This window comes from Nomascus leucogenys, chromosome 7b (assembly GCF_006542625.1).
Source record: "Nomascus leucogenys isolate Asia chromosome 7b, Asia_NLE_v1, whole genome shotgun sequence".
Lineage (NCBI taxonomy): Eukaryota > Metazoa > Chordata > Mammalia > Primates > Hylobatidae > Nomascus > Nomascus leucogenys.
The window spans coordinates 4173132-4198257 of record NC_044387.1 but is presented as its reverse complement, the minus strand read 5'-3'; the positions used below and the strand labels follow the sequence as shown (position 1 = coordinate 4198257).

The window sequence follows — 25126 nt, the reverse complement described above, 5'->3', positions numbered from 1 at the left end:
GCAGTGGCTCACGCCTGTAATCCCACCACTTTGGGAGGCCGAGGTGAGTGGATCCCCTGATGTCAGGCGTTCGAGATCAGCCTGGCCAACATGGTGAAACCCTGTCTCTACTAAAAATACAAAAATTAGCTGAGCATGGTGGCGCACGTCTGTAATCCCAGCTACTCGGGAGGCTGAGGCAGGAGAATCGCTTGAACCTGGGAGGCAGCGATTGCAGTGAGCCAAGATTGTGCCATTGCACTGCAGTCTGGGCAACAGAGCAAGACTCCCATCTCAAAGAAAAAAAAAAAGTAGGTGGGACATCTAGTCAAGAAAATGGGAAGCCGTGTGCGGTGGCTCACGCCTGTAATCCCAGCACTTTGGGAGGCCAAGTCGGGTGGATTACGAGGTCAGGAGATCGAGACCATTCTGGCTAACATGGTGAAACCCCGTCTCTACTAAAAATACAAAAAATTAGCTGGGCATGGTCACGGGCGCCTGTAGTCCCAGCTACTCAAGAGGCTGAGGCAGGAGAATGGCATGAACCCGGGAGGCGGAGCTTGCAGTGAGCCGAGATTGCGCCACTGCACTCCAGCCTGGGCGACAGAGCGAGACTCCATCTCAAAAAAAAAAAAAAAAAAAAGAAAGAAAATGGGTAATTACAGTAGGATTTCCAGAGAGGCGCCTTCTCTACCCAGGAACTAGGGACACATTCTAAGGGGAGCCTCCCTCCCCTCTCCTGGTTCCAAGCAAGACATGACTTGGCTGTGCAATTGGGAACCCTGGTCCCTCCTCCAGGAAGCCTTCTACCCCCCAACCCACACTGCAGGCTGGTGAGGGTGATGCCTCTGTGCCCCTCAGCCCTTGGCACTTGCCCTTGCTATTGCACCCCTGCCATGACCTCTCCAGGTCAGGGACAGCATCTGTCCCTGGCATCACCCAGCACATGGCCTGCACTGAGTAGCTGTCAGTGAAAGTTGGTGAATGAAGGCATAAATAAATGAAGTCAAACTCTGTATTAGGCCTTCTTGCATTGCTATGAAGAAATACCTGACGCTAGGTAATTTATAAAGAGGTTTAATTGGCTCACAGTTCCGCAGGCTTTTCAGGAAGTATGGTGCTGGCATCTGCTTCTGATGCAACCTCAGGAAGCTTAAGATCATGACATAAGGTGATGGGGAGGCAGTGTATCACATAGTGAAAGGAGGAGTAAGAGAGAGAAGGGGAGGTCTTAGACTCTTAAATAACCAGATCTTGTGTGAACTAAGCAAGAACTCATCACCAAAGGGATGGTGCTAAACCATTCATAAGGGATCTGCCCTCACGACCCAATTACTTCCCACCAGGCCCCACTTCCAACATTGGGATCACATTTCAACATGAGATTTGGAGGGGACACACATCCAAACTACAGCAAATCCTATTGGGGGCAGAAGTGAATCTGCCATAGATAGGCCACACCTACTATGTGCTGACATGATACAGGGAGAGGAGTATCAGGAATGACTGTTGGGGATCCCTTTGCCATTCTCCCAGCAGACATCCCCAGGATGAGCTGAGGGGAATGCAACTAGCAGGCCAAACTCTTTGCAAGCTGTTTGGCCACACCCACCTACCCCAGCACTCTCAGCCCCTGCCTGGTGCCCTGTGCTGGGCTGGGTGAGGCTGGGGAGACTGGTGAGGGAGGGCTGCCCTGCCCTTTATGAGCCCACAGTCTTCTGGTGAGGGAACACAGCAACATGGAGTGATTGGTGTGGATGATGCAAAACCAGGTACATGGGACCCAGAAGTGGCCCGAGCCAGCCTGGAAGGCCTCTGCCCTGGGCCCCAGGTGGCTGTTTGCTGGACAGCTCTCCCCGCGACCTGCCCCAAATAAACAGCTGATCTTCGTCCCTGAGAACGGTGCTCTCGAGTTCAATCCTTTCCAGAGCAGGCCCTCCCAGGCTCCTCTTCCTGTGTCCTCCATCCATCAGTCCCAGATAATCAGAGCTCCCGCTTAGTGACACTTTGCCGTGGGTGGAGCCCTCATTTGATCCTCAAGCCCCCGAGGAGGGTATTATACCTCGTTCGCAGGCAAAGCCTCAAGCGAGGTCAGTCTGAAGTTGCTGCCCACTGACCCGTCTACCAGTCCTGTCCTTGCGTCTCCATGGCTCGGGTCAGGCTTATCCTATCTGCTTCCCACCCCTCTCTAACACATGCACTCCCCAAGGCAGGCTCCATCACCGGCCCCCAGCCCCTGGCTCTCTCCTCCAACGCAGCTCCGCAGCCGGCCTGTAAAACCCAGGACAGGCTCCCGCCACGCCCTCGGCCGTCCTCAGGCCTTGGCGGTTGGGGAAGCCAGCCAAGCGCGACGGTTCCCCTCCAGCCCCACAGGCTGTGCAGCTCCGGCCATGAGTCTCCCTCAGGTCTCTGGGTCAGCCGGCGCCCCAGTGCGCGCCTCGGGGCAGGGATCCCGCCTTTTCACTACTGTTAGTAACAGTTCGCGCGCGCTGCTTCACAGCAGGTGGGTGAGCCTACTTTTAGTCTTCCCATCGACACCCTTAGATGGCAGTTTTAACTTTCTCCCTACACACAAGGAGCTGCTATACATGGTTCCGGCTTGACGCGGACACCTAGGTGACACTTGGCGGCCAGGCCGGGCAGACTTCCGGGTGGGTGCGCCCTGGCGCTGTGGGGAGCCATTCTCTGCGCTGAAGCAGTGCGCATGCGCACTGGTCGCTTCTTCCCAGCGTCCTGACTACAATACCCAGGATGCACCGGGCCCGCCGCCTCGCGGAGCCCTTTTCAAACCGACCAATCGACAGCCCGCGTCTCCCGGCGCCGCGTTTAAATTCGTGCCGGAGGCGCGTCCCGCATCGTCTGCCGCTTTGGGTAAGGTGGGGTCAGGGTCTGGGGCGAGGCTTGCCCGGTGGGCCAGGTGTGGCCCGGTGCCCGCCGTTTCCGGGACGGGGAGGGGCCGCGCCCCGCCAGGAGCCGGGCTTGGGCTAGAGCAGGGGTCACTGAGGCCCCTCGCTCCGTGGTCGGGGATGCCGGGAGGTCCAGGGCTGCCCCACAGGCAAACAGAGCCCCCAACACTCTGGCCCGAGAGCCGAGAATTCCGTTATCTCTTCCGACAGCGTTCGGGCTGACTCCCGGCCTGGCGGCACTCGGCCCCTGGGGTCCCCTGGGGTCCCCTGAGATGCGATCATTTCAGAGCGGCCCCCGCGCCGCCTCTCACAGACCTGGCCGCGGCCTTCAGCTCTGCCTCTGTGAGCCGAGGGCTGAAGGAACCCGGAGCCCTGGGCCCTGACTCGCACTCACCTTCTGGCCCCGTTCCACCCTGCAGTGACTTTCTGACAGCTCTCTCCATGGAAGGAGGCGGTGGCCGCGATGAGCCTTCAGCCTGCCGGGCAGGGGACGTGAACATGGATGACCCTAAGAAGGAAGGCAAGTCCTTGCTGCTGCGGCGCTGTTGTTGTTCAGGACGTTCAGTAGAGATGGATGTTGATTTAATGTTTCCTTGAGAAATTCTTTCTTTCTCAAGTGCTCGTCTTGTACTCTGCACCTGTGAAACACATGACATCTGCCTTCGTTTTCTGGTTTTCTTTCACCTCCTCCCCATTTTAAGTTTCATCACAGCCAGGATTCTCATCAGTTTTATTTAGCGCAGTGCTCCCATGCCCTGAACAGTACCTGACACTTTATGGGCGCTCAAATATTTATTGTATTGAATTTGATGTTTCCTTTTTTGTTTGTCGCTGGTTTCTGTTTGCTAAGACTTGTTTAGGGTCTTTGAGACCATGTTAATGGGTGAGCCTGGCCCAAAACTTCTTTCTTCTTGTGTCTTCGTCTGGTTTGGGTATCAAGGTTAGGGTACAGCTTCACAGAATGAGTTTCAGGCCACACCGTCTTTTTCTCTCAAAGTGTTTTTATTTATTTATTTATTTATTGACGGAGTCTCGCTCTGTCACCCAGGCTGGAGTGTAAAGGCGTGATCTGTACTCACTGCAACCTCTGCCTCCTAAGTTGAAGGGATTCTTCCTCAGCCTCCCTTGTAACTGGTATTACAGGCACCCACTGCCACACCTGGCTAATTTTTGCATTTTTAACAGAGACGGGGTTCTGCCATGTTGCCCAGGCTGGTCTCGAACTCCTGAGCTCAGGCAATCTGCCTGCCTCGGCCTCCCAAAGTGCTAGGATTATAGCTGTGAGCCACCTCACCCAGCCTCACAAAGCATTTTGACATCCCTTTATCCTTCGGTTCTCACACTACCCAAGGATCCTTTCTTTTTGAGACCAAGTCTCACTCTGTCTCCCAGGCTGGAGTGCAATGGCATGATCTTGGCTCACTGCAACCTCTGCCTTTCGGGTTCAAGCGATTCTCCTGCCTCAGCCTCCCGAGTAGCTGGGATTACAGGCACCCGCCACCATGCCTGGCTGATTTTTGTATTTTTAGTAGAGATGCGGTTTTACCATGTTAGCCAGGCTGGTCTCAAACTCCTGACCTCAGGTGATCCACCTGCCTAGGCCTCCCAAAGTACTGGGATTACAGGTGTGAACCACCGCGCCTGGCCCCAAGCATCCTCAATGCCTCCATTTGGCAGGAACTGTCCTGGAGACTTTACAAATCAATGTTGCATCTTCATATCTAGAAAGGCGCTTGCCTCTGCACCCCTCTCCTCCTTCCTGTCACGTCCTTCCTTTCAAATATGTCCCTTCCACGTGCATACTGCACCCCCTGCTCCTTCTCGAGGCCTTCCCCGCTTCCGTTGACCTGGCTTCATTTCCTTACTTTTCCCCTGTCCACTGGATCATGGGCATCCACATACAGATAATGTTCCCTTGTCTCACTTGTCACCACGTCTCCTCCGTTGCCTCTCCATTGCTGTGTTTCTCTTTCCAAGCCAAACTTTGAGAGCTTTCTCACTTGTTCTGCCATTTTTTTCTGCCTCTCAATCCCTCCCATTCCGGCTTCCGTCCTTACCACTCCATTCAAGCTGCTTTCATCAGTCGTTGATGACGTCCACATGGCTGAATCTCTTGTCACTTTTCTATCCTCAGTCAGCTTTTCAGTAACATGCATCCTTCTGGAAACTTCCCTTGCTTGGAGTCCAAGGTGCTCTTGGTTTTTTCCTCCTGCCTCTCTGGCTGGTGTGTCTTTTCTCTGTGCGGGCTCCTCCTCCTCTGCTGTCTTCTGAGGCTGATTTTCCCAAGACCTGCTCTGGGACCGCTTTGTGCTTCCGCCCTCAGGGCGGTCAGCATTCCCATAGCTGTACAGCGTATCTGCTGTCTGCGGCGCCCAGGTTTTGCTTGAGCGCAGCCTCTCCTCCGAGCTCTGGGCTTGTATATTCACCTGCCTATTTGGCGTCTTCGCATGCATGTCTCATCTCAAACTCGGCATACCCCCTCTGCATCTGCACACCCTGTTCTTAACCTGTTCTTTTTGTCTTTCCCATCACCCATTTTATTTCTCCATTTCACCCAGCTGTCCAAGCTGAGAACCTCCTACATTCATGCCATCACCAACTACCGTCTTCTCCACCTTCAGAAGATACCCTGAATCCGTCTAGACTCTCCATCTCCATCCACATGCTGCTGTCTGGGTCTCAGCCACACTGTCTCACCCGCTTCTACTTCCCGTTGGCTAATATGTGCATTTGTAATGTCGGGATATTACCTGCTTCCTTTCGGATACGCTTTCTACACAGTAACGTCACCTTTTAAAAACACAAGTTAGATTATAAAGCTCTTTTCTTTTCTTTCTTTCTTTCTTTTTTTTTTTTTGAGACAGAGTCTCACTGTTGGCCAGGCAGGAGTGCAATGGTGCGATCTCGGCTTACTGCAACCTTCGCCTCTTGGGTTCAAGCGATTCTCCTGCCTCAGCCTCCTGAGTATCTGGGACTACAGGTGCCCGCCACCATGCCCAGCTAATTTTTTTTTTTTTTTTAGTAGAGACGGGGTTTCACCGTGTTAGCCAGGATGGTCTCAATCTCCTGACCTCGTGATCCGCCCACCTGGGCCTCCGGAAGTGCTGGGATTACAGGCGTGAGCCACTGTGCTCAGCCTTTTTTTTCTTTTTGAGATGGAGTCTCGTTCTGTCACCAGGCTGGAGTGCAGTGGTGCCATCTTGGCTCACTGCAACCTCCGTCTCCCGGATTCAAGTGATTCTCCTGCCTCAGCCTCCTGAGTAGCTGGGATTAAAGGCATGAGCCACCATGCCCAACTAAGTTTTATATTTTCAGTAGAGACGGGGTTTCACCATGTTGGTCAGGATGGTCTCGAACTCGACCTCAAGTGATCCACCTGCCTCAGCCTACCACTGTGCTGGGATTACAGGCATGAGCTACCATGCCAGGCCTAAAGCTCTTTTCTTAAAGCCCTGTAATAGTTTCCTATCCCACCTTGGAGAAAATAAAAGCTCCTTGCCATGGCTTGCAAACCCTCTGTGATCTGACCCAACTTGTGTGTTCACCTCTTCCAGCCACTCTGACTTCTGACCCGTTCCTCTCACACGTGCTTTGATATTTTCTCAGAGGTGTTCCCGCCTCTCCATGTCTCTCACCGCACTGCCTGGGGCACCCTCCAGGGCAGGCTGCATGTACCCCAAGTCTGCCTGGCACCTACTGAAGGATGTGGTCTGTTGTGGGTGCTCATGTGTTTGCAGGATGAGCAAGTCAGCCAGCCCGGGACCCCTTGGAGCCAGTCACAGAGCCTAGAGCAGAAGACTGCTTCCCTGAGTTCTGGTCCTGGATTCTTTTTCCACGCCAGACAGTTGGAAGTTTCTGAAATTGACTTCCTAATTTAGAGGTGTAAAAAGTGAAATGTCTCCCTCTCTATATCTCGTAGTCCCCTATTTGCCCCCTCCAAGGGCCACCGATGTCATCAGTCTCTTGGGTGTCCTTCCAGACATAATTTGTGCAAGTGCAAGCCAACACGCATAGAGTGTTGCGTCCCCCTTTCCATGTAGCATGGAGAGCCCTGTCCTGTATCTTGTTTTTCAGGCTTAATTTATCTTGATGAATATTGTGTATCAACACATGAAGAGCATTACTAGTTTTTGTACCTATATAGGGTTCCACCTTGGGGATGTGTCATTCGTCTCATCTGCTGTGGGTGAACGTTTAGTTTGTGCCTAGTGTCTTGCTGTTACCAATGATGCTGCAGTAAATAGCTGTGGACGCTGCATAACTGCACAACACATTGCTTTCCACACCTGTGAGTGTCTGTAGGATACACTCGCAGAAGTAGACTTGCTGGGTCGAAGAGGGTGTGTGTTTCTTACTTTGATAGGTACTGCCAGGCCCTCTAGAGAGCTGTGATAATTTACACCTTCCCCAGCAGTGTAGAAATTGTCTCTTTCCCCACAACCTTGCCTATAATTCATACATCTTTGAGTTTTGCCAATCATATAGGTGAAAAGTGGATTCTCAGAGTAAGTTTATTTTTAATTACTTTTTTTTTTTTTTTTTTTGAGACAGAGTTTCCCTTTTGTCCCCTAGGCTGGAGTGCAATGGTGCGATCTCGGCTCAACACAACCTCCCCCTCCCGGGTTCCAGCAATTCTCCCGCCTCAGCCTCCCAAGTAGCTGGGATTACAGGCATGTGCCACCACGCCTGGCTAATTTTTTGTATTTTTAGTAAAGACAAGGTTTCACCATGTTGGCCAGGCTGGTCTTGAACTCCTGACCTCAGGTGATCCACCCACCTCGACCTCCCAAAGTGCTGGGATTATAGGCGGGAGCCACAGCGCCCAGCCTCATTACTCTGATTTTTGAGTGAGGCTGAACTTCTTGCCATCTATTTAAGAATGTTTCGGCCAGGTGCGGTGGCTCAGGCCTGTCATCCCAACAGTTTGGGAGGCCAGGGCAGGCAGATCACCTGAGGTCGGGAGTTCGAGACCAGCCTGACCAACATGCAGAAACCCCATCTCTACTAAAAATACAAAATTAGCCAGACATGCTGGTGCATACCTGCGATCCCAGCTACTCGGGAGGCTGAGGCGGGAGAATCGCTTGAACCCGGGAGGCAGAGGTTACAGTGAGCCAAGATCGCACCATTGCACTCCAGCCTGAGCAACAAGAGCGAAACTCCGTCTCAAAAAAAAAAAAAGAATGTTTTGTTTTATTTTCTGTGAACTTTATGTTTGTATCCTTTTTCTATCTTTATTAGATTGTTAATTTTTTTATTACTTTATAGATACGCTTCATGAATTAGCCCTTTATGAAGTGAGTTGCAAATATTCTTTTCCCCATTTCTTGTTTAACTTACTGTGATTTTTGCCACACAGAGATGTTACAAATTTTAATGTTTGAAGGTCAATCTTTTATTTTTTATTTATTTATTTTTTGAGACACATTCTTGTTCTGTTGCCTGGGCCTGAGTGCAGTGGCGAGATTGTGGCTCACTGCAGCTTTGACCTCCCAGGCTCATGTGATCCTCCTTCCTAAGCCTCCCCAGTAGCTGAGACTACCATGCCCAGCTAATTTTTGTATTTTTTTGTACAGACGAGGTCTCCCTATGTTGCCTAGGCTGGTCTCAAACTCCTGGGCTCAAGCGTTGCTCCCATCTCAGCCTCCCAAAGTGCTGGGATTACAGATGTGAGCCGCTGGGCCCAGCTGATCAATCTTTGGTAGCTTCCAGTTTAGTGTCATAGTTAGAAGTCCACACTCCCAAGTTACAAAAGTTTCCTCATAGTTGATTCTTGTTTGTTTAGGGCTTTGTTTTTTTTTTTTTCCATTGAGTCCTTGATTTGTTTGGAATTTGGCCTGATGTGGTGTGAGGCATGGACCAAACTTAGTTGGCATTTTTCCAGATGATTATGTAGTTTATTTTGATACCATTTTTTCACTTTCCCTTTTTTTTTTTTTTTTTTTTTTGAGACGGAGTCTCGCTCTGTTGCCCAGGCTGGAGTGCAGTGGCGCAATCTCGGCTCACTGCAAGCTCCGCCTCCCGGGTTCACGCCATTCTCCTGCCTCAGCCTCTCCGAGTAGCTGGGACTACAGACGCCCGCCACCACGCCCGGCTAATTTTTTGTATTTTTAGTAGAGACGGGGTTTCACCGTGGTCTCCATCTCCTGACCTCGTGATCCGCCCGCCTCGGCCTCCCAAAGTGCTGGGATTACAAGCATGAGCCACCGCGCCCGGCCTCTTTTTTTCTTTTTTTTTTTTTTTTTTTTTTTGGAGATGGAGTCTTGCTCTGTCACCCAGGCTGGAGTGCAGTGGTGCGATCTTGGCTCATTGCAAGCCTCGCCTCCCGGGTTCACGCCATTCTCCTGCCTCAGCCTCCCAAGTAGCTGGGACAACAGGCGCCCGCCACCACGCCCAGCTAATTTTTTGTATTTTTTAGTAGAGATGGGGTTTTACCATGTTAGCCAGGATGATCTCGATCTGACCTTGTGATCCACCCACCTCGGCCTCCCAAAGTGCTGAGATTACAGACGTGAGCCACCCTGCCCGGTCTACTTTCCCTCTTTATTTGATATGTTACTTTTATGATATACCAAGTCTTCTTTATATCCATTTTGTATATTTCTTGTTAGGTTTGTTTATCGTTATTTTGCATTTCATTGCTGCTAGAAACGAAGTATTTTCTTCCATGATATCTTCTCACTGTTCTTTGTAGATATGAAAGCTGTTGATTGCTCTGTAATGATTTTGTCCTTAGCCATGTTCTTTTATCCTTCTACTACTTATAATAGTTTTCCGTTGATCTTCTTGATTTGTTTCTTGTGTCTGTAATCATGGCATCTGTGCAGTGTGATCATTTTACCTCCACATTCCTTCCTTTGCCTGATTGTCTTGCTTCATGTGTCCAGAACAGTGTTAAGAATTGTGCTTGGAGATGTCATTGCCACGTGCCTGGCTTTAATGGAATTGCTTCTGTGGTTTTTCATTAAGTCCGATACTGAGTTATGGGTTGATTTCCAAGGAAATGGTAGTCATAGGTGCTATTCATTAGCATTTCTACGTGTTTGTTTTCTGGGCATGTAATAGAATTGTACTCCCTGTTCACTTGAAATTCAGTTGGCTCAGGTGACTCACTTGGCCAGTGAAATGGGAATGTTGTCATGTGTGTCATTTCTGGATGGAAATCTTTAAGAACCAGTGTGGAATTGGTTCTTTTCCTTCCTGCCATGGAGACCAGCGGTGTTCCTGATGGTGGAGGCTCCATCAGTTGGGGTCCTGGAGTGAGGAGGCCGGGGAGCAGGGCCCCAGCCTACCCCTCTGCAGACATATAGTTTGAGTGAGAAATATACCTTTGTGGTTTTTTTGTTTGTTTGGAGACAGTGTCTCTCACTCTGTTGCCCAGGCTGGGGTGCAGTGGCTCGATTGTAGCTCACTGCGGCCGCAAGCTCCTGGGCTCAGCATCCTGAGTAGCCGGGAGTACAGGTGTATGGCACTATACTCCGCTCATTTTTTTTTTCTTTTTGTAGAGACAAGGTCTCGCTATGTTATGAGGGCTGGCCTTGAACCCCTGGGCCTCAAGTGATCCTCCTTGGCCTCCCACAGTGCTGGGATTACAGGCATGAGCCACCATACCTGGCCTACCTTTGTTGTTTTAAGGGTTGTTACTTCAGCTTGTTAGTCTATCCTAACTGGTGAGATCAATTTGTTCCTGTCTTTAGAAGGAGTACTTCTGACGTTATCCCACTGAATGTAATGTTGGCTTTGGGTTGAAATGGGTATTTCCTTATATAATATATCTATTAACTTTTCATTAAGAGCCTCTAAAATCAAGAATGTATGTTGTATTTTATCATATGCCCATTCAACATGTGTGGAGACAATCATGGTTTTCTCTTTAGCTCTAGTAATAAAATGATTATATGAGTAGATTGTATGAAATGAAACCATCTCACAGTCGTGAAATGCAGGGAGCTTGGTCATATTATATTATTACCACTTTAATGTGTTGCAGGATTCTTTTTGCTGGTATTCTTGTTAAAGAGTTTTATGTTAGGCCAGGTGTGGTAGCTCATACCTGTAATCCCAGCACTTTGGGAGGCCAAGGTAGGAGGAATGCTTGAGTCTAGCAGTTTGAGACCAGCCTGGGCAACATGAGGAGACCCCATCTCTACAAAAAATACAAATATTAGCCAGGCATGGTGGTGTGTGCCTGTAGTCCCAGCTACTCGGGAAGCTGAGACAGGAGGATCCCTTGAGTCCAGGAATTCGAGGCTGCAGTGAGCTATGATTGCGCCACTGCACTCCAGCCTGGGTGACAGAGCGAGACCCTGTCTCAAAAAAAGAAACAGGATTATTATGCTGATGTAAGTAAGGCTGGTCTTTACTTTCTTTATTGATCACTTTATAGATTTTTTGGTAACATACTTATTTGCCTCGTGGAAGTAAGTTGGAAAGTTTTTTTTCTTTTAATCCTCTGGAGTGATGTAAATAGTATTGGAATTATTTGTTCTTTAATGTTTTGATACAATTATCCTATGAATCTAGTTGGGACACTTTTTTGAAGAGGATAGCTCTTTAATACATTTTGCCAGTTATTTTATGATTATTGAAGTATTAAGATTTTCCGTGTCTTCTGGAGTTAGTTTTATAAATAAGTACATTTAGATAATTTAAATAAAAAATAGACTGGGCACGGTGGCTCACACCTGTAATCCCAGCACTTTGGAAGGCCGAGGTGGAGGGATCACGAGGTCAGGAGATCGAGACCATCCTGGCTAACATTGTGAAACCCCATCTCCACTAAAAATACAAAAAATTAGCCAGGCGTGGTGGCACGTGCCTGTAGTCCCAGCTACTCGGGAGGCTGAGGCAGGAGAATCGCTTGAACCCAGGAGGCAGAGGTTGTAGTGAGCCGAGATCACACCACTGCACTCCAGCCTGAGTGACAGAGTGAGACTCCATCTCAAATAAAAAGAATAGGCCGGGCGCGGTGGCTCACGCCTGTAATCCCAGCACTTTGGGAGGCCTAGGTGTGTGGATCACGAGATCAGGAGATTGAGACCATCCTAGCTAACACGGTGAAACCCCGTCTCTACTAAAAATAAAAAAAATTAGCCGGGCATGGTGGCGGGCGCCTGTGGTCCCAGCTACTTGGGAGGCTGAGGCAGGAGAATGGCGTGAACCCGGGAGGCGGAACTTGCAGTGAGCCGAGACCGCGCCACTGCACTCCAGACTGGGCGACAGAGCGAGACTCCATCTCAAAATAAATAAAATAAAAAATAAAAATAAAAAGAATATACCAGGTGCAGTGGCTCACGCCTGTAATCCCAGCACTTTGGGAGGCTGAGGCAGGTGGATCACAAGGCCAGGAATTTGAGACCAGCCTGGCCAAAATTGTGAAACCCCATCTCTACTAAAAATACAAAAATTAGCCCGGTGTGGTGGCACGTGCCTGTAATCCCAGCTACTCAGGAGGCTGAGGCAGAAGAATCTCTTGAACCTGGGAGGTGGAGGTTGCAGTGAGCCAAGATCACCCCACTGCACTCCAGCCTGGGTGACAGAGACCATCTCAAAAAAAAAAAAAGAATAAATAAAATGATATTTTCCTAGAAAATTAGCTCTTTCAGGCAAGTTCTTAGGTTTATGTGCGTGAAGTTGACAGATGTGCTTATGGATCTTTTCATTCCCTCTCTGTGTGGTTATTTCTCTTTTCTTTCTTTTGTGCATTTGTTCTAACTTCTCCTTGATTAGGTAATTAAGAGTAATTGATTAATTAGGACCAAATTAGGATATTAGTAGATTTTCAAATTTTATGATTTTTGAGAAGCATGCTGTGTTTTTTTTTTTTTTTTTTTTTTTTTTTTTGAGACGGAGTCTCACTCAGTCACCCAGGCTGGAGTGCAGTGCTCACTGATCTTTGCTCACTGCAAGCTCCGCCTCGCAGGTTCACGCCATTCTCCTGCCTCAGGCTCCAGAGTAGCTGGGACTACAGGCACCCGCCACCATGCCTGGCTAAATTTTTGTGTTTTTAGTAGAGACGGGGTTTCACCATGTTAGCCAGGATGGTCTCAATCTCCTGACCTTGTGATCCGCCCGCCTCAGCCTCCCAAAGTGCTGGGATTACAGGCATGAGCCACTGCACCCGGCCTGTTTTGTTTTGTTTTTTGAGACGGAGTCTTGTTATGTCACCCAGGCTGAAGTGCAATGGTGCGATCTTGGCTCACTGCAACCTCTGCCTCCCAGGTTCAAGCAATTCTCCCGCCTCAGCCTTCCCAGTAGCTGGGATTACAGGTGCACACCACCACACTCGGCTAATTTTTTTATTCTATATTTTTAGTAGAGATGGGATTTTGCCATGTTGGCCAGGCTGATCTCGAACTTCTGACCACAAGTGATCTGCCCGCCTCAGCCTCCCAAAGTGCTGAGATTACAGGCGTGAGCCACCTTGCCCAACCTTCATTGTTTATTAAGATGAAAACATTTATGGGAGAGCCTTGTAAGCTTTACAGTATTGAGTAAATACTGTATTTCAGTGCATTTTGATAAATATTTGCTAAGGGTCCAGGCCCTTAGCTGGACATTTGGGAATTTGGGTTAGTGTTAGACACTGTTATCTTGGAGGAGCTTATAGTCTAGTTGGGGCCATAGAAGGGTCAAGAGGCACTCACAGAGGCTAGTGCAGTGGTAGAAGTGAGGTCCAGGCACTGCGGGAGCCTTGTGGGAAGCTGGAGGAGGGAGCAGGTGCTCCTGCAGAGGGACCCACTAACCTGGAGCCTGTGATCTGTTTTAGAGGGACCTGGGCAGACAGGGCCATGCCAGCTGTGATAGAATTATGGATGGGGTGGGGTACAGAGTACATTTTATCTGAGAGTTCAGGAAGGACTCCAGGAAGCAGTGGCGGTCAACGAATTCTTATCGAGTCCCTACTCTGTGCATTTGAGTAATATTAAATTCATTGTTGAACTATGAATAGATGTTTTGTAGCTTGTAAGAGGGGAATTTAATTCTAGGGGAGCTGAGGCAGGTGGTCTTTTGAAAATATTCTATACCTGGAAAATGACTTATCTCTTCTTGAAAAGCTAGTTGAATGAGTCAGTGAATGCATTTTAGATTATATCTTTTTTTTTTTTTGAGACGGAGTCTCGCTCTGTCGCCCAGGCTGGAGTGCAGTGGCGCAATCTCGGCTCACTGCAAGCTCCGCCTCCCGGGTTCATGCCATTCTCCTGCCTCAGCCTCTCCTAGTGGCTGGGACTACAGGCGCCCGCCACCACGCCCGGCTAATTTTTTGTGTTTTTAGTAGAGACGGGGTTTCACTGTGGTCTTGATCTCCTGACCTCGTGATCCGCCCGCCTCGGCCTCCCAAAGTGCTGGGATTACAAGCGTGAGCCACCGCACCCGGCCTTAGATTATATCTTAAAAGTAAGGACCTAAGCTTTTGGGTGGCTTAGCGAACATAGAATGGCTGATGCAATTTCTTTTTTTTTTTGAGATGGATTGTCTCTCTGTCACCCAGGCTGGAGTGCAGTGGTGCCATCTTGGCTCACTGCAACTTCCGCCTCCTGGGTTCAAGCGATTCTCCTGCCTCAGCCTCCGAGTAGCTGGGACTACAGGTGTGCGCTACCATGCCCAGCTAATTTTTGTATTTTTAGTAGAGACGGGGTTTCACCATGTTGGCCAGGCTGGTCTTGATCTCTTGACCTCGTGATCCGCCCGTCTAGACCTCCCAAAGTGCTGGAGTTACAGGTGTAAGCCACCGCCCCTGGCCGGCTGATGCAATTAAAAAAAAAAACAAAAAAAACTGGCCAGGCATGGTGGCTCACGCCTGTAACCCCAACACTTTGGGAGGCCACACCAGGAGGATCACTTGAGGCCAGGAGTTTGAGACCAGCCTGGTCAACATAGTGAGACTTCGTCACTAGAAAAAATTTAAGAATTTTTTTAAAAAGGAAAAAATATAACTTAGAGCCCCCTATGAAAAACTAAATTAGCATCATGACAGGATACACTTTGGGGAGTGAAATTTCACAGTACCTTTATTTAATTCCAAGCTATAGAGCCTGGTAATATTTTTCTCTTTATCAGCTGTGGCACTAAAATAACAGTGGATTTTTCCCCCTAGACATTCTTCTTTTGGCCGATGAAAAATTTGACTTCGATCTTTCATTGTCTTCTTCAAGGTAAACAAATGAGTTTTCTTCCCTTGCCTTGGGCATAACCACATTCAGTAATTTTAGTCTTTCCTTTAAATGCCAGTGTTATGAGTTATTAATCATTCTTTTTTTAAACAAATAGTGCAAATGAAGATGATGAAGTCTTCTTCGGACCCGTTGGACATAAAGAAAGATGTATTGCTGCCAGCTTGGAATTAAATAATCCGGTTCCCGAACAGCCTCCGTTGCCCGCATCTGAGAGTCCCTTTGCCTGGAGCCCTCTGGCCGGGGAGAAGTTCGTGGAAGTGTACAAAGAGGCTCATCTACTGGCTTTACAGATTGAGAGCAGCAGCCGGAACCAGGCGGCCCAAGCTGCCAAGCCTGAAGACCCTCGGAGCCAGGGCGTGGAAAGATTCATACAGGAGTCAAAATTAAAAATAAACCTCTTTGAGAAAGAAAAGGAAATGAAGAAAAGCCCCACGTCTCTTAAAAGGGAGACATACTACCTGTCAGACAGCCCCTTGCTGGGGCCCCCTGTGGGCGAGCCTCGGCTCTTGGCCTCCTCCCCAGCCCTGCCCAGCTCTGGTGCCCAGGCCAGCCTCGCCCGGGCACCGGGGCCTCCACACTCTGCTCATGCTTTGCCCAGGGAATCATGCAGTGCTCATGCTCCAAGTCAGGCAGCGACTCAGAGGAAGCCCGGGACCAAATTGCTGCTGCCTCGAGCGGCCTCTGTTAGAGGAAGAAGCATCCCTGGGGCTGCGGAGAAGGTAAATGCCATAGCAGGGCACCTGCCTGGGGAGCCGCCACTCCTTGCCCCTCAGCCCTCTCACAGAAGCCACATGGGTTTCTGGAGGTGGCGAGGCTCTGAGGCCTCCGAAACACAGGAATGCAGGGTCCAGGAAAAGCAGTCGCCAATAGGGAGCTGATGTGGGGGTGGCCTGGGTAGGATTGGGTTGACCTAGTACTTCCTCCTAAATTCCGTCTGAAGTTGTTCCTTTTGTTTTGTTACAATGCTGGATATACCACACAGTAGGGATTTCATTTGCTTTAACAAGCAACCTCTTCCAAAAACTCCCCTCCTCTGCAATGGCTGCTAGTCAGCCTCCTTGACCGTGCCTCAGTTTACACTGCATTCCTCCTGGGCATTGAGTGAGGTGAGCTTTCCTGGGAGGTGGCAGTTGACAGGGGTGCCTTTGGGTGCAGTCTGCCAACTCTGGGACACTGAGGGTCCTGGAGGTCTGGGGGAAAGGTGGGTGTGAGCACAGGGCTTGCTGCCAGGGCTGCCCAATCTGGCTCTTGCTTGGGAGAGGCCACAGAGAGGAGGACGGGGCGGGTGGGAGCCCCAGGGCACACCCTGCAGCCCGTTCCCAGCTCTGCCCCCTCCCCCGGGCAGCACATACAGAGGAATGACCCTGGGTGGGGCTGTTAGGAGGTGTAGGCAGATGCAGAATGCTCAGCAAGGGCCCAGAAATTCCTTGATCCCCACCAAGCCCATCTCCTGAGCCACGTGACTCCCTGTGGTGAGAGCCAAGAACGGAAGCCAGCCGAGGTACAGCCGCCATGCACTGCCCTTGACAAGGAGGTATGCCCGGCACTGCCACCCCCAATAGCTGGGGCCTGTCTCTTGGTCCTGAAAACTCCTTTTTTTGGAGACCATTTGGGATGTAGATTCCTACCATGATGTTTCTAGAATGAGAGTGGGATGGTATCGGGGAACCTGCCCCGATATTCACGTAGGTTCTTTTCTATTTTCCTTAAGCGTCGGCCAGCTTGAGAAATAAAGGGACAGAGAACAAAAGAGAGAAATTTTAAAGCTGAGCATCGGGGGGAGATAACACATGTCTGTAGGTTCCATGATGCCCCCACAAGCCACAAAAACCAGCAAGTTTTATTAGGGAGTTTCAAAAGGGGAGGGAGTGTGCAAATAGGTGTGGGTCACAGACATCAAGTACTTTACAAGGTAATAGAATATCACAAGGCAAGTGGAGGCAGGGCGAGATCACAGGACCACAGGACCGAGGCGAAATTAAAATTGCTAATGAAGTTTCGGGCACCATTGTCATTGATAACATCTTATCAGGAGACAGGGTTTTGAGATCAACCGGTCTGACCAAAATTTATTAGGTGGAAATTTCCTCTTCCTAATAAGCCTGGCAGCGCTATGGGGGACTGGGGTCTATTTCACCCCTGCAGCCTTGACCATCAGAGACAGCCACGCCTGGGGGGCCAGTTCAGAGATCCACCCCCAGGTGCACATTCTCTTTCTCAGGGATGTTCCATGCTGAGAAAAAGAATTCAGCGATATTTCTCCCATTTGCTTTTGAAAGAAGAGAAATATGGCTCTGTTCCGCCCGGCTCACTGGTGGTCAGAGTTTAAGGTTATCTCTCTTATTCCCTGAACAATCGCTGTTATCCTGTTCTTTTTTCAAGGTGCCCACATTTCATATTGCTCAAACACACATGCTGTACAATTTGTGCAGTTAATGCAATTATTACAGGGTCCTGAGGCGATATACATCCTCCTCAGCTGACAGGATTAAGAGACTCAAGACAGGCATAGGAAATCACAAGGGTATTGATTGAGGAAGTGATGTGTCCATGAAATCTTTACAATTTATGTTTAGAGATTGCAGTAAAGACAGGCATAAGAAATTATAAAAGTATTAATTTGGGGAACTAACAAATGTCCATGAAATTTTCACAATCCACGTTCTTCTGCCATGGCTTCAGCCGGTCCCTCCATTTGGGGTCCCTGACTTCCCACAACAGGATGGGTCTTGCTGTGTGGAGCACACGTGGACTTGGGACAGGGATTGTGCATGTAGCACGCATGGATTTGGGGAGAGAGGTGGTGTGATTTGGGCTGCTCCAGACCCATCGAAGCATCTCCTTTGATCTCCTGGTCCAGTGAGCTGGGGTCCAGAGAGCTTGTCCCCAGTGGACAGGGCATTGTCCGCACAGCTGAGATGCACTTACGCACACGTGGGAGCCCCGCTGCGTCCTGCATGTTTCTCTGGGAGAAGTCACTCACTTCTAGAGTGGCTCATGGCACACGCTCACTCCTGTGAGGAGTCATTAGCAATGGGTGGACCACTTGATTGTAACACCTACTTGAAAGTGTGCTTTACAGACAACTGCTAGGATGCCTAAAGGAAGAAGAAAAAGAAAATAACAAGTGTTATTTTGAGGATGAGGATGTGGAGGATGAGGAGGAGGTTGAGGATGTGGAGAAGCTGGAAGCTCATGCACTGCTGGTGGGACTGTGAAATGGGGCAGCTGTTGTGGAAACGGTTTGGCAGCTCCTCAAAAAACTAAATGTAGAGGGTCCCATGGGACCCAGCAATTCCACTCCTTAGTACACAGACCTGAGAGAATTGAAACCATATCCACAGAAAAATCCACATGCAGATGTTCAAAGCAGCATTATTCATAACAGCCAAAAAAGTAGGACCAACCCAGGCATCCAGCAAATGATGAATGGGTAAAGAAAATGCAGTCTATCCAGACTGGTTTATTTTTGGCAATAAAAAGAAACTGCTGAGCGTGATAGCTCACACCTGTGATCACAGCACTTTGGGACGCCAAGGTGGGCGAATCACCTGAGGTCAGGAGTTTGAGCCCAGCCTGGCCAACATGGCGAAACCCCGTCTCTACAAAAAAATACAAAAATTAGCTGAGTATGGTGGTGCACACCTGTAATCCCAGCTACTTGGGAGGCTGAGGCAGGAGAATTGCTTGAACCCAGGAGGTGGAGGTTGCAGTGAGCCAAGATGGCACCACTGCACTTCAGCCTGGGAGACAGAGCGAGACTCCGTCTCAAATAAAAAAAAAAGAGAGAAACACAGTACTGATACATGCTTAACACAGACGACCCTTGAAAACATTTTGCTCAGTGAGAGAGGCCATGACAAAAGGTCCCATGTCATATGGTTCCATTTATATGAAATGACTATGACAGGCCAATGACAGAGGTGTGGTTGAGTGCTTCCCTAGGTGGGGCTGGGGAGGATGAGGGAATGGGGAGAACTGCTAATGGGTACAGGTTGTTTTTTTTGGTTTGTTTTGTTTTGTTTTGTTTTTCCTGAGACAGAGTTTTGCTCTTGTTGCCCAGACCGGAGTGCAATGGTGTGATCTGGACTCACTGCATCCTCTGCCTCTCGGGTTCAAGCAGTTCTCCTGCCTCAGCCTCCCAAGCAGCTGGGATTACAGGCGCCTGCCACCGCGCCCGGCTAATTTTTGTATTTTTAGTAGAGACAGGGTTTCATCATATTAGTCAGGCTGGTCTCAAACTCCTGACCTCAGGTGATCTGCCCACCTCGGCCTCACAAAGTGCCGGGATTACAGGCGTGAGCCACTGCGCCCCGCCGAGTACAGGTTCTTTTTTGGGACACCACTATATTTTGAGATTAGCTTGTGCTGGTTGTACAACATAACAGATCTACTAAAAACCACTGAAGTATACTGTTTAAAATAGTGAATTTTATGTTATAAGAAGTATCTCAATTTTTAGAAATGCTATAAAGAGAAAAAGTTACTACTGCATCTTTACCACTCTGAGCTTCTATTGCTGTTACCTTATTAACTCTCCTGTTATAAGGGGGCTATTTATGTAAGTATGAATTAGTTCCATGAATTCCCTTGTCCCTAAATATGTCAAGAACTTATTTTTTGACTCTGCTGGCCAAAGAAAATGGCTTTCAGTCCTAGACCAAGAAGATTTATTGCAATTGAGCAGCTTCTCTGGTAGAGATGACCATTTAATGGATGAGTCCTTTCTGTATAGCATTTTAAAATTTGTGTAACTAGACCAGCTTTCTCATTATCATTCTTAAATAAGGATCCTGACTGGGGAATGGCTTTAAAGGACCTCTCTTCTATTAATGACCTGCGTCGGTATCATTTGATGCTGTTTTTAATGAGGAAGCAAAATCCATCATCACTTTTGTCCATAGTGATTTGGTGGAGGATGTGAACTGCTTGCTCTCTTCCCTTCAATCTAGCTGATGAATGGAGGAGCATGTGTAGCATTGGAGAAGATGGTGCCTGGGCTTGCTCTGAATGGAAGCCTGAGTATCTCTGTACATTGTTAAGTACTAGACAGTTCTCACAGTTCAAATTAAAATTTTCAGCCCAAGAAAGAGATTCCAGCTAGTCCTTCCAGGACAAAAATCCCAGCTGAGAAGGAATCCCACCGGGATGTTCTCCCTGACAAACCTGCCCCGGGTGCTGTCAATGTGCCGGCCGCCGGAAGCCACTTGGGCCAGGGCAAGCGGGCGATCCCTGTTCCAAACAAGGTGAGTTGGCTGCTGGGGCCCAAACTTGTGGTTGCTGGGAATGAGGTGGCAGCTGTTTGTACAAGTGCTTTGGATTAAAATCCTAGCATTTTGGGAGGCCAAGGTGGGAGGATCACTTGAGCCCGGGAGTTCAAGACCAGCCAGAGAAACATGATGAAACCCATCTCTACAAAAAATACAAAAATTAGCTGGGCACGGTGGTGCGCAACGGTAATCCCAGCTACACGGGAGGCTGAGGTGGGATGATTGCTTGAGGCCAGGAGGTCAAGGCTGCGGTGAGTCATAATCATGCCACTGCACTCCAGATTGGGTGACAATGAGACCCTGTCTCAAAAAAAAAAAAAAAAAAAAAAGATGGAAAAGTTGAAAATACACCCACAAGAGGCAGCCTGCAAAATACATGCAAAGAATACTGGCTTCGCAGTGCGCACTGATGGCTGGCCTCTGCCCTGGGAGCTGTGTGGGTTGGGAAAAGTCAGCGTCTCGGAGCTCCAGTTTGTAGGTGGGGATATTCCATTTCCCTCAGGTAGAGTTCTTGAACAGATGACATGAGATGTTGATGTTTTGAAAACAGCGGCTGGGTGCACTGGCTCACACATGTAATCTCAGCACTTTGGGAGGCTGAAGCCGGAGGATAATTTGAGCCCAGGAGTTTGAGACCAGCCTGGGTAACATAGTGAGGCCCCCATCTCTACTAAAAAATAAAAAGAATCAGCCAGGCATGGTGGTGCATGCCTGTGGTCCCAGCTATTTGGGATGTTGAGGTGGGAGGATTGCTTGAGCCCAGGAGGTCAAGGCTGCAGTGAGCTGTGATCATGCCACTGCATTCCATTCCAGACTGGGCAACAGAGTGAGACCCTGTCTAAAAAAAAAAAGAAAGAAAATTGCGGTTCCTCACAGGTATGGAGACTACCAGCCACATCTCTGCCACTTATTTTCTGGCCCTGGCGGTAAACCGAGCTGTGTGTACTGGCAGTTCTTGTTAAAACTGCCCAAAGCTGCGCCCTGCAGCTGCTGACTCGTGGGGTCTGGGTTGGGGCTCCAAATCTGCATTTCAGCTAGCTCCCTAATGTGGTCCTCATGCAGGGGTTTGAAGACTACACTTTGAGAAGTGCTGCTTGACTTTTTTCTTCTTTAAATTCAAGATGATAATTATTAGATTATTTTAAAATATTAAAAATCCCTACTTTTTTTTTTGAGATGGAGTCTCACTCTGTCACCCAGTCTGTAGTGCAATGGCATGAGCTCAGCTCACTGCAACCTCCACCTCCCAGGTTCAAGCGATTCTCCTGCCTCAGCCTCCCGAGTAGCTGGGACTACAGGTGCCCGCCACCATGCCCAGCTAATTTTTATATTTTTAGTAGAGACAGGGTTTCACCATATTGGCCAGGCTGGTCTCAAACTCCTGACCTTGTGATCCTCCCGCCTCAGGCTCCCAAAGTGCTGGGATTACAGGCGTGAGCCACCGTGCCCAGCCAAAACCCCTTACTTTTGCCAACATAAGTAATAGGTAAATAATGAGATATTTCACGATTCTGGTTTTTTTTTTCACATTTTGCCCCAGTTGGGGCTGAGGAAGACCCTGTTAAAAGCACCCGGCTCTACCAGCAATCTCGCAAGGAAGTCCTCCTCGGGGCCTGTTTGGAGCGGAGCATCCAGTGCGTGCACATCCCCAGCAGCGGGAAAAGGTGAGGCAGCCGGCATCATGCTTGGACCGACATCTGGCCAGGTGAGGCCTGGAGTGCTGCTCAAGCCTTGGAGACTGTTTCTACAGAACCACTTAGGCTTGCCAGGACGTCCCGGAGGGCGTGCTGTGTGCGGTGGACCAGGCTGTGGATTGAGTTGCTGTGCCTGCCCTCAGTGCATCTGTCCCATGAGGAGAGCACACTCAGATGGGTGGCTTCAGTCTATGGGGTGGGGTACACATGGCCAGAAAGTGTGTATGATACCCTGTGCCTGAGAACATAGAAGGACACTGGAATCACCCTCATGTCCATGTCATGAGACACCAGTTTTAAAATAGGACTATTCCAGATAATTTAGGGCATATGGCCCCCATAACTCCTGGGTGCCTGTTTAAATCCATGTTCCCACACCTGTTTGAGGTCAAGCCACCTTTCAACCTTGCCAAGCCACAGCTGCCATCTAGTGGTAAGGGAAAGCCTTCGCCTTTCTGCTCTTCAGAGCGAAATCCTCTTCGAGGTGCATTGGCCATGTGGAGTCTCGGGGTCATTCAGGGCAGCATGGTGTGGATTGTGTTCACAAAATGTAGAAAGTGGGCTGGGCGCAGGGGCTCACGCCTGTGATCCCAGCACTTTGGCAGGCCGAGATGGGTGGATCACTTGAGCCCTGGAGTTTGAGACCAGCCTGGCCAACATGGTGAAACCCTGTCTCTACTAAAAACACAAAAACTGGCCGGGCATGGTGGCGGGTGCCTGAAATCCCAGCTGCTTGGGAGACTGGGCCATGAGAATCGCTTGAACACGGGAGGCGGAGGTTGCTGTGAGCTGAGATTGCATCACTGCACTCCAGCCCGGGCGATGGAGCTAGACTCCATCTCAAAAAAAAAAAAAAAAAAAATGAAAAGTGTGAACTCTCTAATCAGATTGATCTGATCTGGAATTCTGACTCTGCCATTCTGTGATTAAGAGAGGTTTGTGTCCTTATCTTTATAGGCTGAGGTGACGACCTCCTGAGCTCAAGCAGTCCTCCTACCTCAGGCTCCTGAGTAGCTGGAACTACAGGCACATGCCACCACGCCCAGCTAATTTTTGTGGGTTTTTTTTTTTTTTTTGAGATGGAGTCTCACTCTTGCCAGGTTGGAGAGCAGTGGCGCAATCTTGGCTCACTGCAACCTCTGCCTCCGGGTTCAAGTGATTCTCCTGCCTCAGCCTCCCAAGTAGCTGGGACCACAGGCGCCCGCCACCACGCCTGGCTAATTTTTATATTTTTAGTAGAGACGGGGTTTCACCATGTTGGCCAGGATGGTCTCGATCTCTTGACCTCGTGATCCGCCCGCCTCGGCCTCCCAAAGTGCTAGGATTACAGGCATGAGCCACCGCGCCTGGCCCACATTTTTGTGTTTTTTTGTAGAGAGGACGGTCTCACTATATTAGCCAGGCTGGGCTCGAACTCCTGGCCTAGAGTGATCTCCTGCCTTAGCCTCCCAAAGTGTTTGGATTACAGGCATGACCCACCACTTCTGGGCCTAAAGTTTTTCTTTAAGAATCCTTTCCCAGATCGTCTGCGTATATTGGTAGCTCAGTATTTATTACCCTAGTTTATCTGGTCTTCTATTTTAAATAGTGCTTATGGTTAATATGACCCATCCTCCTTGTGATTTTAAAGGAATCAACCAGTAACAATTGCGTCTTTTTTCCTTGTTCCCTGCCCACCTCTGTGACCAGACAGGTGAGACATGTGACTAGACTATCCCCTTCCATCTGCTCAACTAATGTAGATTTATCCTGCCAACATAATCAACGAAGATAGGAGAGCTTGAATTTATGCATGCTTATGTACATGTTAGTAACTATTTTGAGAATAAGTAGCTTAGAATACACTCAGCTAAGCTAAAAGCTACCTGGGCCATCCTGTGTTTGATGATGTTGCCTGAAGGGCTTATAGAATATTGTTAATGTGTCATATGCTTAAGGTAGATATGCTAAAGACAGCATAACTTCTGTGTGTTTGCTAAATAGCTTCATAATTTTATAATAATGTGATTTTTGTGTGTATACCCTTCTAGCTAAATCAAGTGAATTTGCAAGTATTCCTGCAAACAGCTCCCAGCCTCTGTCAAACATCAGCAAGTCAGGCAGAATGGGACCCGCCATGCTGCGGTCAGCTCTGCCTGCAGGCCCTGTGGGGGCATCCTCCTGGCAAGCCAAGCGGGTCAATGTTTCTGAGCTGGCAGCGGAGCAGCCCATGGCGCCCCCCTCAGCATCCCCCACCCAACCCCAGACTCCGGAAGGTGGCGGCCAGTGGCTGAACTCCAGTTCCTCTTGGTCAGAATCTTCTCAATTGAATAAGACTAGAAGTATCAGACGGCGAGATTCCTATCTAAATTTCAAGACAAAGGTTATGCCTACTCCTACAAATCAATTTAAAATTCCTAAGTTTTCTATTGGTGAGTAATAGATACCTTTTAATGTGTCTTTAAAATACTGAAGAAATTCCATTTAAAGTTTTAAACAATTATTGACGGCAGTGATGGTGTTTTTAGTTCTTTCCTCCAACAGCGCTTTCAGGTGTGACCTGCTGTCTTCTCACCCACGTTGTTTTGGGGGGTCAGTGGAGGCTCCCCGAATGTCTTACGTTCGTTCCTGTGTGTGTGACACCCCAGTGCTCGCAGGCTGCTTATAAGGTTTTCTCTTTATTGTGACTGTCAGCAATTTGATTATTATGTGCTTTGAGGTGGCTTTCTTTACCTTTATCCCGCTGAGGGTTTCTTAAGCTTCTTTAATCTGTGGGTTGGGTTTTTTCATCAAATTTGGAAAACGTTGCCCATTATTTCTTCAGCTATCTTTTCCTCTTTCCATTTTATTTCCTAGGACTCTAATCACATCTATTTCAGGCCTCTTGACGTTGTCTCACAGGACACCGAAGCTCTGTTCTTTTATTTCAGCCTTTTTTCTTTTTCTTGTCTTTTTTCTTTTCTTTCTTTTTTTTTGTGTGTGTGTTTTTTTTGTTTTTTGTTTTTTTGTTTTTGAGACAGAGTCTCGCTCTGTCACCCAGGCTGGAATGCAGTGGCGCGATCTCAGCTCTCTGCAACTTCCACCTACCGAGTTCAAGCAATTCTCCTGCCTCAGCCTCCCGA

At 48.8% G+C, this 25126-nt stretch overlaps 1 protein-coding gene across 1 annotated transcript in view; it reads left to right on the top strand.

Annotated features, from left to right (window-relative positions):
• The first annotated feature begins 2758 nt into the window (after positions 1–2758).
• The window catches only part of GTSE1 (G2 and S-phase expressed 1), a 37049-nt gene continuing 14681 nt past the window's right edge, over positions 2759–25126 (top strand). The window contains exons 1-7 of the mRNA XM_030815357.1: positions 2759–2850; positions 3305–3405; positions 14983–15040; positions 15156–15780; positions 20143–20307; positions 21872–21995; positions 24056–24436. Of these exons, the coding sequence (XP_030671217.1) occupies positions 3327–3405; positions 14983–15040; positions 15156–15780; positions 20143–20307; positions 21872–21995; positions 24056–24436 (1432 nt within the window). The 5' untranslated portion in view covers positions 2759–2850; positions 3305–3326. The remainder of the gene's footprint in view (positions 2851–3304; positions 3406–14982; positions 15041–15155; positions 15781–20142; positions 20308–21871; positions 21996–24055; positions 24437–25126) is intronic.